We start from the raw sequence: 19,828 nt of genomic DNA, 5'->3' as shown, positions 1-19,828 counted from the left end.
CCTCCCCTCCCCTCCCCTCCCCTCTCCTCCCTTCCCCTCCCTTCTCCTCCCCTCTGTGACTGCTAGAAGCCAAGCGTGAGAAGTAGGTAGAAAACTCCCAGCTCCCTTGACAACCTAGTTCCTGCAAAGGCAAACTCCATCATTCCACCAAGTCTTAAGATAATTGCATTATATTAAAGTGAAACCATTTTTCTTTAAAAAAGAAAGACAGACAGAAAGACAGACAGAAAGAAAGAAAGAAAGAAAGAAAGAAAGAAAGAAAGAAAGAAAGAAAGAAAAGGGAAGGAAGGAAGGAGAAAGAAAGAATGAGAACGAGAATGAGAAGAAGAAAAAGAAAAAGAGGAGTTGATCTGAACAGTGAGGTCATGAGTTCCAGGCAGCTGGGCTCTGGCCACAGCCCCCGTCAGCGCCCGGCTTCCGGGCCCCCGGAAGGCACTAGGAGAGCCCCAAAGCCTCCGGGCAGCAGGTAGGGGAGCAGGAGGCGGTAGTCCAGCATTCAGGAGCAGCCAGAAACTCTGCTGTGACGGGAGGTGGGAGGTGCGAAAGCAGGTGTACGTGGAAGGTTCCATGAGCCGGAAGTCGCCTCATCCTCAAGGTTAGCTGAACACGGTGTTGTGCTGTTGAGTCACCCGGATGAACGTCGCCCTCCTGCTGAGCTCTTTGAGTTTGGCGGCCCCCACGTAAGTGCACGTAGACCTCAGTCCTCCAAGAATATCCAGAATCGTGTTTTGTACATCCCCTTTGTAAGGCACTTCCACAGTCTTACCCTCAGAAGCTCTGCAAGAAAAAGGAAGCTTTTCTTTTCATGTTTTTTTTCCCCTTACGACTCCAGCTGGAGTTACTCCCAGCGTTAGCTTAGCGCTTGACCCAACCCCCAGGCACTCAGGTAGCTCCACGGCCCCCTCTCACCCCAGCCCCACGTTGCTACAAATGCCAAGCCGATGTTGCCAGCATCTCAGGTGGATGCATTTCTCCCATCCAAAATGCACACACAGCCTCGCTGCTGGCTACCGGGAGCGCCTGAAAAAGGAAAGTCCTTGTCAGCAGCCCTGGAGGAAGTAGACCCCTCCCGTCCCGCGCGGTGACCCTCTCAGCACAATCCTCTCTCTGCCACCTGCTGCTACTCTACCTTCATCTCTACCCCGGTGTCCTGTTGACTCACAGCCCGCGGGGAAGAACAGATATGGCGGCATACCTCTTGAACAACCTCCCCCCCAATTGCCTACAATTAAGAGATGAAGAGGACGTCACTACAGTGTCCCACATACAATGGTTTGACTCCACCCTGGTGCAGAGCCATCCGCATTCAGTAGAAGCCATACGTCACCGGCTGAGCTTGGATCCTTTCCCAAGCTAGTGGTGTGCATCCAATCCTCACCTGTGATGCAGGCCATCAATGGCCACAGCTACATCAGCCCCGGGATCGTGAGGGTGAATGATCCCAATACACCAACCAACCACCCAGCACCCGTACAACCTGTCTATACTGTTTTCCAGTAGAGTATTCGATCAATTACATGAGATGTTCAACACTTCATTATTAAAAAGGCCTTGTGTTAGTGGATTCTGCCCAACTGTAGGCTAACAGAACTCCTCTGAGCACATTTAAGGTGGGCTAGACTGAGCGATGACGTTCAGTGGGTTAGGTGTATTAAATGCATTTCAATTTACAATATTTTCACCTTAAGATGGGTTTATCAACACACAGCCCCGTAAGTCAAGGAAGATCTGTAAAATGGACGAATCAAGCCCTGTTCAGTTGCATGGACATTCAGTCTGGACTTGTTTTTGGAGAAGGAAGGAAATCTCCAATCTATGCAAAACCCCTAGCCTTCGGCTAAGGCTCGGGCAATCTGGAAATTCTAACAATTCACCCACTTCTGGACATTTCTTTTCTGGTCTCTTCAACTAGGAAAAATAGCATCTCTCAGAAACTCATTACCCAGAATTTCAAAACAGTATTAACTCTGGTTGCTCTGAAATCCACACATCTGAGGGGACCCTCAAGTGCAATGAAATCTACCCACTTAAACCACTGACTAGACCAAGCCGGCCTCATGGCTGGTTCAGAACATCGAGCTTACGGAGCCCAGCACCGGCCACCCCCAAGAGGATTCGCATCACCACGCTCTGTGACCGGGGACATGAGCCCGCAGTGACTGACGTTTCACTTTTTCAAAGAGATTCCCCTGGCTTGCTTCTCTGCTCTCATCGTTGCTTCTCTGCTAACTGGTGACGGCACCTCGAAGCTCAAGCCTTCTCATCTGTAAAGTGAAGGGACTTTATTCTGTCTCCCAGGAACAGCGTGAGGATAAATGGTTAACGGTGGGGAAGGAACCAGCAAGGCATAAATAGCTCTACCTTAATTAAATACAACCTCAAAGGAGGACCATTCTTGTGAGGAGACTGTAAACTGCCAGGGAAAAAAAAAAGAGGAAGAGACAGGCAGGGAGGGAGGGAGACAGAGAGACAGAAAAAACCAGACGCAGCCTGCAGGGCCCGGGCTGCCTCCAGATTGAGGTTCTAATTCCTTCAGCACTTCCCTTTCTTGTCTAATCGGCTTCCAGAACGGAGCCCTGATACGCTTGAGTCTTCTATTTTCGTTTTGTCTAAACCCTGCTGAAATTACAGATGGGTTTTTCTTTCGGCTCCTTGGCTTCCGTGTGTGCTATAACCTGGTCTGCCCTTCCCTGTCTACTTCCCTTGGAACCCAAAACAGACGCAACAGCTAGAGGGCAAAAAAGGTCCTCCAGGCGAGGAATCCAGCTGTCATATAACCACAGTGGCTCCGCTTAACACACCAGCACACAGTAGACACTGCACCGGCCCTCAGGTCAGGAAGGTGGTTGCTAGTAAAGCGTGAAGCTTCTGGGCCCGAGGTCCGGGGTGCCGCCGAGGCAGTGATGCTCAGCCTGCCCATCCTCATGAGCCGTGCAACCCCCTCCATCGGGCTCGGCGTGGGAGAGAGAGCGTTCTTCTGTTCTGACTGAAGTTCCAGGATGATGGGAGAAGCGCAGTCCCCTATTCCTGCCCCCCGCCCTGCCTTCCCTACGCTGCATCATCATTGTGATGCTGAGATTCCTCTTCCAAAGGAGAAAGAGGCTGCAGAGAATGAGAATGGACATCTGTCCACCAGATCCCACGGAAGCACCGAACTCTGGTGGAGCCCCCCCACACCTCTCCCCTGCCCGCCCGTGAATCCCAGCGGGGTTCTGAGATCTTCCCTCCAGCTCGATCTGAACCTCCCACAACACTTCTGTGACCCATGTCCTGGAGATGAGTTTTCAAGTATTAGATGCGAGGTAGGAAATGGAGGGTGTCCGCCAGTGAGGGCTTCAGTTTCATCCCAGCGCCTGAGTGTTCCTGGAGAATGCAGACTTCCTTCTGAGGACGCAAGGCCTTCTGCCCCGTCCACTTAGTGGGACCTGTCAGCAGGCTAACGCTGATGAGAAGCAATAGCAGCTTCTATGGAACAAAGGCCAGCCATGGCCATGTGCCATCCTGCGGGTCGTAAAACACGCATGCAGACAATTAAAACGGAAGTGAAATTGGAAATGTCCAGGTTATCTTTTGGGATCGTGGATTTGTTAAAAAAAAAAAAAAAAAAGATAGGCAGAAGTGAGCATCCCTTCTGCAGTGCAGTCAGTGACACAGTTAAATGGCTAAAAATGCTGCCTGTGTCAACTGTCAGAGCGTGGAGGCAGCTGAGAGTCCTACGGTAGAGGAAACACAGCATCCTTCTGGATGGTCTAACCCCCATGCAGCTGTGAGCACCATACCTGTTGCATCTGCAGTGGGAAACCCAATCTTCAGCCCAATGCTCACAGCCCGAACTCGCTCCAAGAGAGAGATCGGCAGTTACGGGGCTGGCTGAGCAAAGGCTCTACGGAAGGACAGGGCAAACATATTCCTGCCCATCCCCTGGAAGTCTAAGTGCCACCTTCCCGACTGGTTGCCCCCTTGTCCATTTCCATCTCTGCGCCAAGACATTTCTGCTCTGCGTGTCCTTAGGAAGGCCCCCAACACAGCAAATGCTGGCTGGATAAAAACTGGGACTATTTAAAAAGAAGCAGGATGGAGCACCCGCGTGGCTCAGTCCATTGGGTTTCCAACTCTGGCTCAGGTCATGATCTCACGGTTTGTGGGTTCAAGCCCCACATCAGGCTCTGCTCTGTCAGCACAGAGCCTGCTTCAGATCTTCTGTCTCCCTCTCTCTCTCTGCCCCTCCCCTGCTCATGCTCTCTCTCTCCCTCTCTCAAAAATAAAAAACAAACATGAAGAAGAAGGAGAAGGAGGAGAAGAAAGATACGTTCCCTAGCTTCCTCCCACGGTCCGTTAGTATCAACAGAACTGGTATTCGAGCTCTGCTTCCATCCTGTTCATGTAAATACGAGGCGTCGCCCACGAAGGGCGCTGGCGCTCCCCCTCACCTGTATTCGGCAACCCCTCCTGCATGTTTCTTCATCGCTGTTTCGGAGCTCATCCCGTAGAAGAGCTTGAGCTTCTGCCCGTTCTTCTCAATCACCTCCCCGGCACACTCCGTGTGGCCCGAAAACATCCCTCCCAGCATAACGAAATCGGCTCCGGCTCCTGAACCCCAACGGGGGAGAGGGGACAAGAAGAAGGGGAAAGAGCTCAGAGAACATCAGCTCTAGAAGGATCCTCGTGCCGCGCCAACTCACCCCTCCTTGTTCCTTGCAATACTCAAGACGAAGAGTTCAAACTCACCTTTTTTGGAAAATGTTAAGAAGGCTCGCCAGTAGGGAGATGGGCACCGGACGCCCAGAGGGAGAAATGCAGCCTGCTGGTGGCTGGTGGCTAATGCACGAGACAATCCTTAATGGTAACTGATGACCAACTGTGAGCACCTTCCCAACAGAGGTCTAAGTCTTGTCGTCAGAGCAGCCTGAAGAACTGGGCAGCATTTTCTACAGCGTGTTGCCTCCTCTCCTCCCCCACAGTCACTCCTCTGGTGTTCCCAACAGGCATCTGGTCTACCTTAGGCTATCGGCACCCTCACACTCTGCCTGTGTAGATCACGGAAGGCCTTGAACAAACCGAAACTTTTACACCGGGGACTGGGAATTGAGAAACCTACAGGCTGGCTATATATGGCACCGAAGCTGCCTCTCCAGCGTCTATCAAAGGGCATGGCACATGGTTGATGTAGTTACTGGCTGTCAAGAAAGGAAAAGGCGTATGTAGAAGAACCAGAAATCTCCCCATTGCCCAGCCTGTCCCTGGATGCGTATGCGGTCTCTCCACAGACTATGAACTTCTCCTGAGGCCTATGGAGGTTTACGTTTAGAACCCGAGGACATCAGGGTCCAGACGGACTCAGTAATTAGGGTAAAGGGCAAGGAGGAGCAGCAAGCATGGGAACTCCGGAGAAGCGGCCCTGACCTCTTCCATCGGGCCAGGGACGTATTTACAGGAGGGCTCTGGGATTTGTATTAGGCGTGCCAGGGCCTTGTGTCCAGCAGTTCAGAAAAGCAGGCTCTACAAGGCTGGCCCCTTGGCCTGGCATCGGACAAGCCACATACAAAGGGACCCTCCTACATGGCAGCAAGATTTATAGGTCCTTCATTCCCGGGCCCCTATCCGGAATACTGGATGCTTGGCCACCCTGCCATGACTTTAAGGGGGCAGAGGGAAACTGGCGTCCAGCCAGGCCTCTCCCCCCAACCAGAGGGGATCCCCAAGACCAGGAACTGTTATCTACGAGGCATCTTCTTAACGATCAGTCACTTTAAAGTGTGCCAGCCCCTCCTCTGTGCAGGGAGCCCAAGCCAGACCAGCCACTGGCAGGAAGTAGATTTGGTGCAAAACTCAGTAACAAAAACATCTTTAGCTAACAGGTAAGTGAGCCCAGTAGTGTGGGGGACTCCTGATTCTCCCTGCTCTGTAGCGGCCTGTGGGACGCCGACCCTGTCACTCCCTCTCAGGGCCTCGGCCTCCACAATGATCAAGGAGGCCCCCTGGATTACACAGAGATGACCCCCATGTTCCCTTCCATAACCGAGATGCTTGATTAACCAGCTCTGGCAGACGGACCTTGGCACTTGGCCAAGGGTGAGCGGCGGGCGGAGGGGACAGTGCATGGAGACGCTGCCAGCCAGCCCAATGCTTTCCTGCTTTCCCAAGGAAAGGCCGGGTGGCCCCAAAGCCCCACAGCATCATAGCTGCACGCGGCTGCCCCATGCTGGGAAACAGGCACCTCGGCCCTGGACCTCGGTGAGAGTGCTGGGGGGCTCTGGCCCCTCCCAAGAGACTCCCCCTGCTTCAGTTCCCCTGCCCGAGGTCACTGTGGACCTGATACTGGCCTCTTCCACAGGCAGCCTGAGCCTTCTAAGCCTGGCTTGTAGGCTGTGGCCCGTGTCTATACCCCAGGATGCCTGCTGGGTGGGATCAGGCATCAGGATTCTGGCCAATCGGGGCTGAAGTCCAGAGACAGGAAACTCAGGCCGGGCTCAGGATTCCCCCAGCAAGCCCCGCCTCCCATTCCGGTTCCCACCAGAGGCCAGCAGGGCTGCGGGGAGCTCCCTCCCCGCCCTGCCTCCCTCCTTCCTTCCCCGTCCCCTTACCAAAGGCTTTGGCGACATCTCCCGGACAAGTGCAGCCTCCGTCCTTCGAAGAGGAAAAAGCAAGGAGAGGGAGTCAGCGGGGTGTTCGGCCAGGCTGTCCCCTCCCCTGGGGTCATCGGGATGGGATATCCGTGATATCCGGATGCACCCCTCCCCTCCCCACCCCCACCCGGGCCGAGGGCAAGCCCCCAGCCAAAGTCAGCGACCCTCAGGGCCAGAGCCCGGTGCTCCCCAGCTGCCATGGCCTCACTCCGTTTGCTCTCCTCAATGTGGCACCTGCTGTCCCCCAAGCCNACCCACCATGCGGGGCCTGGGCCTTCCCAATTCATGTCTCATTCAAGGAGTCCCCTTTCCCTCCCTGCCTGTCGTGAGGTGAGGTTTATTTAGCCCAGGAGTGGAATTATTTTAAGATCCGGAAAAAGGACACAGAGTTAGTTCCTTTATGATTCCAGCCGCCACATGCGTCTCCGATTCAACTTTATGTAACGCGCCCAGTAGGCTTAAAATCAAACCTGCATCCCGGAGCCGCCGCCCCTCCCCACCACCACCAACGGGGCGCTCGCGCCAGGGGCCGGTGAGCACCCAGCAGGGCCATCACCCTGGGCTGCCCAGCAGGTGCAGCCTTGGGGGCTCTATCTCCACGCCAGCGACGCAGCGCACAGCTTCCCGGATGCAGGGCCCACCGCGCGTCCTCACAGACACAGGCTGCCGCCTGCTAGTCAGTGCGGCCTATGTCAAGTCCAAGGGGGAGGCCAGCGAGGGCGGCCTGGACTTGCAGCCGGATCCCACACAGAGAGAGGCAAGGAAGCAAAGGCCAGGGGTAGCAGGATCAGAGCGGATGTGATGACAGAGCCCTGGGCCCAGAGCAGGCGTGGGAGGAACTCGAAGGTCAAGTCCGGGAGGTGGGACCTGCCCATAAAGAGATGAGCTTCTCTGACCCCAGGGGGCCGAGGGTGCTGAGGAACGGTCACGTCGGAAGTAGTCTCTCAATGGAAGTGACATGGCCAAGCCGTCCATGCAGATAGCGCCGGGACGCGGGATCGTACCTCGTGTTGATGTGTGGATGCTTCCGCACGTCAGCATGGCTACTCTCTTTTCCAGGTACAAACCCCCTATACGCCCTTTGCTGGTCCTGCCAATTTTCAAGTGCTTTATCTCTTTATCAAAGAGTGGGTGGCTCAGTCTGTGAAGCGTCCAACTTTGGCTCAGGTCGTGATCTCACAGTTCGTGAGTTCGAGCCCTGCGTCCGGCTCTGCGCTGACATCTGGGAGAGCCTGGAGCCTGCTTCGGATTCTGTGTCTCCCTCTCTCTCTGTGCCCCTCCCCAGCTTGTGCATTTGCTCTCTCCCCTCTCTCTCAAAAATAAATAAACATTAAAAAGTGTCTTAAAAAAAAAAGAGCACTTCATGATGTGCCGCAGAGAGGAAATCATACTTACGGCATCTCCTACTCACTTTGCTTAGGGACACGTTTATAAATAGACAATGCAGCCCAAAGAAGCCAGGCTGTGCATTTAACCCAGTGCAATCCGACGTCCCATAATGCCTTGGGGCAAAGGAGTCTGCTCCCTTCTACCGTCAAGGGGTCACTTGCAAATATTGTTCAAAGCAGCCTCTCATGTACCCAGGGGGCAGGGCTGTTAGGGGCAAATCTCTGCAATCTAAGACACGCATCTACTTTCACTTACAAACATTCACAGCTGCTGAAAGGTCGTCAGAAACAACGTGCAAATATTCCAAGAGCTGCTCGTTTTTGTTGTTCAAGAGCGTTAACATTGTATTTTAGTAGAAACAGCATCACATGAGTGGTAGGAACCTGCTCTGTGATGTGTCAGCCTCTCTTTTCTTCTTCAAAATACCTGCTCTTGGAGCGCCTTGGTGGCTCAGCCTGTTAAGTGTCTGACTTCAGCTCAGGTCATGATCTCTAGGTTCGTGGGTTCGAGCCCTGCATCGGGCTCTGTGCTGACAGCTCAGAACCTGGAGCCTGCTTCTGATTCTGTGTGTGTATCTCTCTCTCTCCTCCCCTCCCCCACTTGAGCTCTGTCTCTCTCTCTCAAAAACAAATAAATATCCAAAAAATTAAACAAACAAACACAAAACCCCTGCTCTTCTCTCAAATGCAGGTTGGTGAAAGCAAGTAAGGAAGAGGCAGAGGGAATGCACACGAACACCTACTATGGGCCAGAGGGGTATGACAAAGCTCACTTTTCTATTTCAACACCACTAGAACCCAAAGGTGATAGTTTGTGGATGGCGGGGGAAATGAGCGGGTGCAGGGGAGCCGGCTCAGGAAGGTTGAGTGACTTGCCCAAGGTCACACAGCTATAATAATGGAAGAAGAAGATTACAACCCGGGTTAAGAGTACACTCTGAAAGTGTCTAGAAGAAGCACACTTATCAGAACATGAGCAGTGGTTGTTATCTGAAGAGCTCAGCAGTTCTAGCAATCTTCATGTTTCTCTGTATTTTCTCACTTTTTCTAGGCTCAACCTATTTTAGGGGGGAGGGAATTTCTCAGGCCTCAAAAAAATTCAATTATTTTGAGAGAGAGAGAGAGAGGAGACAGGCAAAGACAGACAAAGAGAGAGAGAGAGGGAGACAGAATCCCAAGTAGGCTCCATGCTGCGTGGAGCCTGACATGGGGCTCAAACTCACGAACCGTGAGATCACGACCTGAGCCAAAATCAAGAGTCAGACGCTTAACTGACTGAGCCCCCCAGGCATCCCACTTGGTTTAGGTCTTTCTAAAGAATTGTCTAAGTGCTTCTAAGGTGCTATATTAAATCATTAAAATTATCGGAGATTTTGCAGATCCATCTTTAACTCTCTGCAGAGGGTCAGTGGGCCAATGTGAGCACTAGTGACCAAGTTTAGAGAAGGGAGGTTTGGGGATTATAATCATCTGGTTCCTCACCCCTCACCGTTACTGGCCCTTCATGATGCAGGGCCTCCTGAGCCTTGATACCCACGCTCTCTCGGCCTACATAAAATGTGCTCATTAAAACGCTGCAGCTGTGGGAGCGCCCAGGCGGCTCAGGTGGTTAAGCATCCAACTCTTGACTTCGGCTCAGGTCATGATCTCACGGTTCCTGGGTTCAAGCCCCACACTGGGATCTGTACTGACAGTGCAGAGTCTGCTCGGCGTTCTCTCTCTCTGACCCCCCCTCACTTGCTCTCTCTCTGCCTCTCTGTCTCTCTATGTCTCTCTCTGTCTCTGTCTCTCTCTGTCTCTCTCTCTCACAACATAAATAAAAATAAACTTAAAAAAATGCTGGCGCTTGGGTGCCTGGGTGGCTCAGTCAGTTAAGCACCGACTTGGGCTCAGAGAATGATCTCGCGGTTCGTGAGTTCGACCCCCACATCAGGCCCTCCACTCAGTGCTGTCTCCCTCTCTCCGCTTTGCCACCCCGCTCACACTCGTTCTCTCTCTCTCAAAAATAAATAAATATTTTTTAAAAAGAAAGAAAATGCTGGAGCGTGAGTTAAGAAGAAACAACGGTGATTAGTCAACATCATCCTAGGACTTCTTTCTAGGTCCTGTGCAGCACGACAAAGCCCGGGTGCCCTCAGTTATCAGGGGAGAGTAAACTCACTGGGTGCTCAAAGCCCCCCTTCTAACCTCGGCGCACCGGGCACGGACTGTCCTCTCCCGCAGGAAGACGGGCGCGGGGCCGCGTGGGGAAGGACCAGCCGGGGAACACAGGGAGGTGATGTCTCCCGGAGCTGGAGCTGGAAACGGGAAAGAACTGGGATGGAAAGCAAGCAGATGGGGGCCGCCCCCACCCTGCATCTTCTGCAACTTCGGCAAGCCCTTCTTTTTCCCTCTCTTGGAGCCTCCTTATCTCCTAAGAGGGGGAAAGATGGGAAGTCAAGGGAAGCCGTGGATGCTGGGGACGAACAGACCCCTGTCTGAGTTCTGGCTCTGCCACTGCCGTTAGTGATCTCACCCAGTCACTTAAGACCCTGAGGCTTTAGCTCCTCAGCCGGTTGTGATGGCTAACTTTGTGTGTCAGCTGGGCTGGGCCACAGAGTGCCGAGAAATGCGGTCAAACATTAGTCTGGGTGTTTCTGGGAGGGCTTTTTTTTTTTAATGTTTATTTTTGAGAGAGCAATAGAGCAAGCAAAAGTAGGGAGGGGTAAAGACAGAGGGGGACAGAGGATCCAAAGCAGGCTCGGCGCTGACAGCAGAGAGCCCAATGCGGGGCTCGAACACATGAACCATGAGACCATGATGTGAGCCAAAGTCAGACACTTAACTGACTGAACCACTCAGAGGCGCCTGGGAGGTTTTGTTTTTTGTTTTTTGTTTTTTAAATGAGATTAACAGGGGCGCCTGGGTGGCTCAGTCGGTTAACCGTCCGACTTCAGCTCAGGTCATGATCTCACGGTTCGCAGGTTCGAGCCCCGCATCAGGCTCTGTGCTGACAGCTAGCTCAGAGCCTGTCTTCGGATTCTGTAACTCCCTCTCTCTCTGACCCTCCCCTGCTCGTGCTGTCTCTATCTCTCTCACTCAAAAATAAATAAAACATTAAAAAAATTTTTTTTAAATAAATGAGATTAACATTTGAATCGGTAGACTGAGGGGCGCCTGGGTGGCTTAGTCGGTTAAGCGTCCGACTTTTGCTTAGGTCATGATCTCGCGGTTAGTGGGTTCGAGCCCCGCGTCGGGCTCTGTGCTGACTGCCAGCTCAGAGCCTGGAGCCTGTTTCAGTCTGTGACTCCCTCTCTCTCTCTGACCCTCCCCTGCTCGTGCTGTCTCTATCTCTCTCACTCAAAAATAAATAAAACATTAAAAAAATTTTTTTTAAATAAATGAGATTAACATTTGAATCGGTAGACTGAGTAAAGAAAAGTGTCCTCCTCGGTGTGGGTGGGCTCCATCTCATCAGTTGAAGGTTTGATGGACCAAAAGGGCTCACCCTCCTTAAGTGAATTTTTCCTGAATGACTGTCTCTGAACTGGGACAGGGGCTTCTTCCTACCTTTTACCTCCAACTGAAGCATCAGCTCTTCCTCGTTCTCAGGCCTTCAGACTCTGACCCAGACTATCTAACTAGATCGCCAGCTCTCCTAGATCCCTGGCTTAGCAACTCCCCCTGCAGATCTCAGGGCTTCTCACTCCCCCGTAATCACATGAACCAATTCCTTATAATGACTACTCCCTCCCCCTCCTCTCTTGCCACACACACACCCCTACACACACATGCACACACACTACTGGTTCCGGTTTCTAGAGAACTCTAATACATCTGTCAAGTGAAGACAACAGCTAGTTTGCCAGGTTGTTCCAAGGACTAGAACTTATAAGTGATGTGTTCCAGGAACGGAATAGATGCTCAATACATAAGTAATAGCCATTCCTCCTTCTACGTCTGTTTCCACTTTTAAAATCCTCTTTTTTGTGCAATGTCCCTAGCTGATGATGACAAGACTCACTAGTCATACTTTAATCTTCACCCACGCAGGGGGTGTCCTGAATTTACAGCCCTGCCCCCTCAGAACCCCATGTGGGCCATAATAAATAGAAACCTAATTCAAGTCCAGCCTCTTGAGTGTAAGCACTTGCAAAGAGCCCCATGCTGTGGCTTCCTTTTCTGAATCTCAACAGCCTGGCTGTGCTCATTCAGCAACTAAAGTGTAAAATGACACAGCTGGAAGGAAACCAGACAGAAAGGCAGGATACAAATACCTGGTGGGTTTCCAGGGGGTTTAGGGATGACTGGCAAGCGAGAGAAGCCTACTTGTGAACCCCTATCAAAGGGACAGTAGGAGACACTATCTAGCCAGGAGGAATGAGCTCAGGCCAAAGAGACAGGTCCCACGTGAGACTGTGAACTTCACCTGGTCTTCTGGCCACAAACTGAACTTCTGACCCCATCCGGGAAACCTCCCACCGTTACTGAGAGCCTCGGAGCACCCGGACCACAAGCCTGGGCTGTCACTATCTGTAACTGACAAATGCAGAGAAGCTGTTCCCTGGGCACCCGCTGATAAGACCTGGCTTTGAACCCTGACCCAACCAAGGTAGCTGAGCCTCCCCACTATGGAAACCAGCGGTTCTGAAAGTTGAGAGCACATCACAGTTACCTGGAGGGTTTGTTAAAACAGACTCGTGGGACCTCACCTTCAGAGCTGCCCATCGATCGATTCAGCAGGTCGGCCGAGAATTTCTAATAAGTTCTCAGGAGATACTGATGCTGCCGGTCTGGGCCCTACACTGAGAGAATTGCTAAAATAAAGGATCAATGATGTGGTGCTGGATAAAGAGATCCCAAGTTTATTTTCGGGGGCCGGTGGTACAAGCAGAGCAAAAATGGTCCATCAACTAAGCAGGTGTGAAGTTTCTAGAAGGACACAAGTGTGGGGAACTCAGAACACGTTCATGGTAGAACCATTCATTGGACACTCATTGATTTGGAAATGGTGGCCATTCAAGGAATATATATGATATGGGGTTCATATCTTTTTTTAATTTTTTAAATGTTTATTTATTTTTGAGAGAGAGAGAGAGCGCGCAAGCGGGGGAGGGCAGAGAGAGAGGGAGATACAGAATCCGAACCAGGCTCCAGGCTCTGAGCTGTCAGCACAGAGCCCGACGCGGGGCTTGAACTCACAAACCGTGAGATCATGACCTGAGCCGAAGTCGGACCCTTAACCGACTGAGCCGCCCAGGCGCCCCCGGGGTCTTTATTTTGATGAAGACTCTTATTGGTGAAAATGATCGTGTAACAGAGATTTATGACTAAATTACACCTGGTCCTTTTGTGGCCACCTCTGAGGAGTCGACTTTGCTAAATGGGGTCCAGGGATGTCTCTTTACGAAAGCTTCTGTGCCGCTCTCCCGTCACTACAGCCCAAAACAAGGTGAAAGTGATGACCTGAGAACTACATCATGCGCCATACTGGAGGCTGATGCAGCCTGAGGGTCTCAGGGAGCTGGATCACCACATTCAGCAAAGGGCTTACGTCACAGTGAGTGGTGTTCCTCTGGGCACCAGGACAGGAGCTCAGGGAAGGGGTGAGGCGCGGAGGTCCTTACAACTCTCAGCAACCAATAAACCTTCCATCATCTATTCCGGCTTCTAGCACATAGGAGATGTTCCATAAAAACTTGCTGGTTGAATGGATGGAGGGATGAAAAACTTGCATGAAGAATTAGAAGGAGCACAGGAAGTCTGCATGGGATTGCAAGGTAACAACAGAATCCCAGCTCTGGGGAAGCAACAGCTATAGCAATCAATTGCTGGGGGGGAGGCTCAACACGAGGCAGTGTGCACACACGGGGGTGTAAAGCATATTATTATACCCCCAAAGCCAGTCCGGAAATCAAGCACCAACAGGCTGGTGACGCTGAGCTGAAATCGACAAGGGGTCACTCTGTGGGGATCTGTCATTTGTGTGATGCATTTGTATGATGTTTCTTAGTCACCTACCAATTATTTAATGTGGGAGCCCGGCTTAGCAACCGAACACTGAAAAGGTCTGAGGGTTTCATTTAACATATCCATTTTATATATACGTATAGATTTATACATGTGCGTATAGATATGTGTGTATAAGAGCATCCACATAAGTGGAAGCCGCAATTGTTGAATTTGTCCGATTACACCCCACCTGTTCTGACCTGTTCTGAGCGTCTCATCCGGAAGGAAAGAGCAAGCATACGTCTCTTCGACCGTCCTTAACGTTTAGGGGCTGAGCACCACACCACTGTCCTTCCAGGAGCTTCCTGCACGTGCTGCTAGATCACGGTCTCTGCCTCTCCACACCCCTTCCCATCTGTTCTCAACCCTCGGAAACGGAACTTCTGCCCCCAACAGGCCACTGCATCTGCTCTCACGCTGGTAACCAGGGACCAGTCACCGGCAGCATTTGACACTCTGCGGGGGTGATTAGCTAAGGTGAGGTCGTCCTGGAGGAGGGTGCACCCCCAGTCCAACATGACTGGCGTCCTCACACAAAGGAGAAACGTGGACACACGGGCGTACACGGGGCAGACACCACAGGCACATGAGGCCACGGTACCGCCAGCCAAGAAACCACCAGAAGCTGCAGAGGCTGGAAACAGAGGCTTCCCCACAGCCCTGGTGACCCTGCGGATACCTCAATCTTAGACCTCTGGCCTCCATGACTGGGTCTTGTTTGATTCCCCCCAGGTTGGGGTGCTTTGTAGCAATTAGCGGCCCTCTCGTTCTCGCAGAGCTCGCCCAGTAACCCCCATCACGCTACCTACCTGCCGCCTTGGGTTCTTACTGACTACTGTGCCAGCTTCCCTCGGTGCAGAGGAAGTGGGGAGCTGGGCTTGGGTCTCTGCCAGATGTCACCGCTGTGACCAAGGTGACTCACTGCCAAGCCCACAGGATGCCACGGGGATGAGGGGCCAAGGAGCAGGGGCCCCCCTGAAGTCCCGAGATGTTCCCACGCCCATCCCCTGTCCCACGCCTGCCCCACCGGAGACTTACAGAGATGATGTGCCCCTTCAGGCCATGGGCAGAGTCCGCGCACTCGATCACGGCACTCAGCTGGGGGTAGCCCACCCCTGTCTTGGTGCGGGTAGTACACACGGAACCTGGATGGTGGGAGAAGCGAGGCCCGAAGAGAGACGGTTAAGAACGAGCAGAACATGACACAAACAGAGCCTCCATCACCAGCACACAGCCCTCCCCCAGTGTGCCCGGGGGCGGGGGGTAGGGGGGCTTTCTTTCCCTAGAGGAGGGGCAGGTGGATAAAACCACACCATCTGGCCTCGTCCCTTCCGGTCCTCACCGTCACCAACTGCTGCTGCCGGGGACGCCCTCCCCCCATACCCTTCACTGTCACTCGCCTATGCCATCAGTCCCCACCTCATGGCCACACGGACTGTCCCTGCGGACACTCTGTCCCTTTCCACGTCCCTCACTTTTCCTCATGACCACAGCATACTTCAAGGGACCCTTCCCGCTCCTCCCACGGCCTCTTTCCCTTCAATTTTGGTCAATCTCTAACTTCTCTGAGCCTCACGGCCTCGCCTGTGAAACTGCCAGCCTGGGGCTGCCACGGGGCCAGCAGTAAGCCCTGGAGAGAAGGGAGCGACTCTGACCCCCTTCTGGCACCCGCTCCCACCCGGGTCTGTCGGTGGGCCCCGGCCTCCGGGGCTTCACAACCACCCACCCCACCCCCGACCAGAGCCCCCGTCCAGCCTGGGCTGGGGGGTCAGCTTCCGCTTCAGGACTCAGACCGGCCTCCTGGACGCCTTCGCCCCCTTGACCTCTGCCCTCTGCCTTTCCCACGGTCAACCCGAGTCCCAGCTGCCCTGTCAGCAGAGTATTTTCCCCCTACGTCCAGGCCGAGTCGTGCTAAGAGCACCGACGTCTCCAGCGCCCGCACCCCTGCTCAAGTCCCGTCCCTCCCTCCCGGCAAGGTAGCGCCCCTGCACCCCAAGATCACCCAGACCGAACTCCCAGATGTCCCCTGCCGCCCTCCTCTGCCACCTCTTCCTCCCTCCTGCTCCCCACGCGACGGCCACGCCGGCCTTCCCGCTCCTGCGGCAGAACGAGCTTCTCCCCACCTCGGGGACCCTCTGTGCTCCATGTCCTCTCTGCCCAGCGCTCCCTGCGAGCCAAGCCCCCGGACCCGCCAGCCCTTCTCAGCTCTCCGGCTTCATCTTAAATGTCACCACCTCGGGGGAGTTGTTCTGACACAGCACTCACTTCAAAAAAGGCATTAAAATCACTATTTGTGTAAGAACGCAGGGGATCTGTGATCTCTGCTGGGTATAAGCTGCCTGGACAGGCACTGCTGCAGGCCTGGCGCTGAGAACTGAGCCTGGTGCATAGCAAGGGGCTATAAATAGTTGCCGAAAGAATGCGCGAACTTAAGATAGATGAGTCACCCACATGCTCCACGGCTCAGTCGGTGGGGCTTGAACTCCACTGCCAACCACGCTTGGGGACAAGGTGCCTGGAACCCTTCCTCCTGTCCTGGCCGCCCACCACCACCAATGCCTTCACGTACCGCTCCGCTCCGTCTCTCCCAGCATCCTCAAGGACGGGATCAGACAGAGCTGTGTCTATACTTCCAGGGCCGGATTCAGCAAGAAAACCAGAGAGGCAGGGGACGCCCTCTTTCCTCCTGCACCCATACGGCTGCAGGGCAGAGTACACCTCTTGATGTCCATTCTCACAGCAGGTGTTGCTCACGGTCCCGGAGCCAGCGAGCTGCTCTCCGCACCGAGGCCCCCTCTGCCCCCGCCATCGGCCCTGCATTGTACAAGGCACAATTCGTTCATAATTTCTGCTTCGTCACCGGCTTTTCGCCTTCTCTCCCACGCCACGGCTGGATCCTTGCAGGAAGGCAGGGATCTACTACAGGCACCCAGAGCTCTGCCCATGTGACAGACCTACAGAGATCAGGTCTCACCGTTCTTGGAAAGGGCCATCCAACAAGGCACTGGAATGGTCTTGATTAAGGCTCAGGTCAAAAGTAGAAGTTGGATACGTGTTCTTCCTCCCAGCCAGGGGCAGGGTGCTCATTTTTAATGCTGTCACTCACGGGGAGAAAACCCAGTGTTTTTATGCTAAAGAATTCGTGAAATGTAACGATCACCTGCAATCAGTTTAAAGAAGCGGCTTCAGAAAAGCTCCCTACTCTGTTTTGTCCTTTCTGTTCTTCTAGACAGCCCTGACAGGGCTGGGAGGCATGGAGGGCGGCACACACAGGGCTAATGGAAAGGCAGTAAATCTCCTGGGGAAGCATCATGCATACACAGAGGATGTGCACGAAGGAAACAACTGCAGCTGAATGCTCAAGATTACATCAAGAACAGCTCTTTGAGAGCCAAGTGGGCTGCTCACATACCTTCAGATCCTGTACAGCACCCACTCAGCACAATGGTGGCTAGTACACACTCGATAAGTATTTCTTTTTTTTTTTTTTTTTTTTTTTTTTTTTTTTTTTTTAATAGTTTATTGTCAAATTAGTTTCCACATAACACTCAGTGCTCATCCCCACAAGTGTCCTCCTCCATGCCCATCCCCCCCTCCCCCCTCGATAAGTATTTCTGATTAAATAGGTAACTGGTGAGTGTCCCGGTCTACTGGGAGCCTATTCTATTATTAGCCCAGTCTACGACATCCTAAGTGGCGAGCTCCTTGTAAGTAAGAACTGGGTCTTATCCTCTCTTGGACTTTTCAAAGATGACCAACGCTCAGTAAAGGCCAGAGTTGCCTTTCCTCTTACGCAGAAAATGTTATCAGTTAGCTTCTGTGATGATATCCAAAGCCCAATCTTGACAATGTCCCTGTATTTTAAACCCTCAAGTACTCTGATGAGCCTACAAGACTCTTTATACACATCCTGTTACTAACTGTGCCAACCCACAACCCAACGAAGGCTTCTGCCTCCAGCAGTGAGTTCCCACACTCCTCATGCATTGCTTTATGGTTTGCTTCCTTCTTTGGAAGTGTTTTTTTGAATGGGTGATATTTAAAAACAAAAATCTTTGCTATTTTTTATTTCCAGCTGAAAATGTATATCTTCTTTCCTTCTCTCCAATTTTAGTGTGTGTTTAGTAATGGATGTGCAAGGAAGAATAAGAAAACATGAAAGTTCATGTTCCTGTACAGCCAAAGGAGAAGGTGAACGCCAACTGGCCCCATGAGAAAATGGCGCCACCCAATATAAGGACAGAAGGGCTCTGCCTTGTTCCTCCACTCAAGAAGCCAATGGGTGGTCCTAGGAGAGAATGTCTAAGAGAATATGGGCAAAATCCAAGATGCCTATGTATCAGGTGAGGAGCCAAGGGTAGTAACTGACTGGGCCAGAGGTCAAGTTCAAGTGTGGCCTCACAGCTGCATGCCTATGTGCAATGTTTGGGGTCCCTCAGACCTTCACGTAAACTTGACTCGTTTGTGTCCATTAACTGTCCCCACGATTCTTCACCCTCTCACCTTCCTCTTCAAGGTATATAAGATCATTATGAAGTCTGCATTCTCTTCTTCCACATTAATGCTCTGAAACAAGGACCTCACATTCTACCCACACCCCGGCTCCTTCAAGACATACCCTGGTGGCGACCCAGTGACATGTCCTAAAAGACCTTCTTCTGGAAGCTCAACTTCCAAAAGTGTTGTGATACTTCCAAAAGAAATGCGCTTTACCCTTGAGGCGGGGTCACCCACGGCTCCCTTCTGGCCATCTCCAGTAGCCCCCAGCCCCACATCCCAGTGCCCCCCACACAGCCTCTGCTGGGCTCCCCAGCAAGCCTTACCTGGTCCAATGCCCACTTTGATGATGTCCGCACCAGAAAGAATAAGCTCTTCTACCATCTCCCCTGTTACCACGTTCCCGGCCTGAGACAGAGAGAACACAGGCTGCGATCACAATCTAATACAAAGGTGGGTGAATGAAGTGCCCCACACCTGGACACGCAGCTGAGCATGTCTAAAGCCACAACGCAGCCTGGGGCCCAAAAGAGGGGGGTGGGGAAACAATGGACTCAATTCCCGATTCTACATGAAATCTCAAGTCGGTGGGTCAGGGTGTTCCTCTGGTTTTCTTCTCTACTCACTAGGAACACAGACTCTAACACCTGATACCGCACTTGGGTGAGCTGAGAGCAGAAGGCATGCAAGCATATAATTTTAGAACTACAAGAGACCCAAGATGATCAAGGTCAGAGCTTTTGAACATGCCCATGATGGCCAACACAAAACCTTACAGAGAACCCAAATACATACAATAAGCAATGAAATGCTCTTTCAGATGATCATAACGTTCACTGTTGGGAATGATATGTTTCGGACACTAGAAAACCCCTGAAGAACCTTTAAGGGACTCTCAGGGCTCAGGATTAGGAAACCCAGCGATCGTCTCACCGATAGGAAATGCCTGGGTGTCTGCCCACGGCTGGCCCCATCTGGATATGATAGGGCAGATGAGTTTTGCTGACCACCAGCACCGGAGCACGCTCCGATTTCAGAACACGAGGCTGTGGCCCCAAGAATAAACATGGAAACCAGGACGCGGCGGAAGCTAAAACCCAGAAAGATGCATCTGGTTTGGACATTGGACAAGCTCTTTCACTGCAGGAGCCTGGGAGCACGAAAATAGCCCTTTTCATTACGACTCACTGCCCTGTGGATTCTCCAGCTGGTACATAGGATACTTGGCAAGATGCCTGACTGAATTTTCACAACTGTACAGTCTTTTCTGGGAAATGCATCCTTTCTCATGTTACTTTTTTTTTTTTTTTTTTTTTTTTTTTTTTT

General features: G+C 52.4%; 1 protein-coding gene across 4 annotated transcripts in view; it reads right to left on the bottom strand.

Annotated features, from left to right (window-relative positions):
- Positions 1–152: 152 nt before the first annotated feature.
- The window catches only part of GMPR (guanosine monophosphate reductase), a 44,136-nt gene continuing 24,460 nt past the window's right edge, over positions 153–19,828 (bottom strand). For 3 of the 4 annotated variants that reach the window (XM_077770128.1, XM_077770126.1, XM_077770127.1), the window contains exons 5-9: positions 18,829–18,910; positions 15,044–15,150; positions 6,585–6,627; positions 4,431–4,590; positions 153–777 (exon numbers count right to left, since the gene is read on the bottom strand). In XM_077770128.1, coding sequence (XP_077626254.1) covers positions 597–777; positions 4,431–4,590; positions 6,585–6,627; positions 15,044–15,150; positions 18,829–18,910 — 573 coding nt within the window. In that variant the 3' untranslated portion in view covers positions 153–596. Of the gene's footprint in view, positions 778–909; positions 1,021–4,430; positions 4,591–6,584; positions 6,628–15,043; positions 15,151–18,828; positions 18,911–19,828 lie in introns of all 4 variants that reach the window. The other variant, XR_013336553.1, reaches the window with a different exon arrangement.

This window comes from Crocuta crocuta, unplaced genomic scaffold (genome assembly GCF_008692635.1).
Source record: "Crocuta crocuta isolate KB4526 unplaced genomic scaffold, BGI_CrCroc_1.0 scaffold24, whole genome shotgun sequence".
NCBI lineage: Eukaryota > Metazoa > Chordata > Mammalia > Carnivora > Hyaenidae > Crocuta > Crocuta crocuta.
The sequence above is the reverse complement of the archived record's forward strand: the minus strand, read 5'-3'. Positions and strand labels throughout refer to the sequence as shown.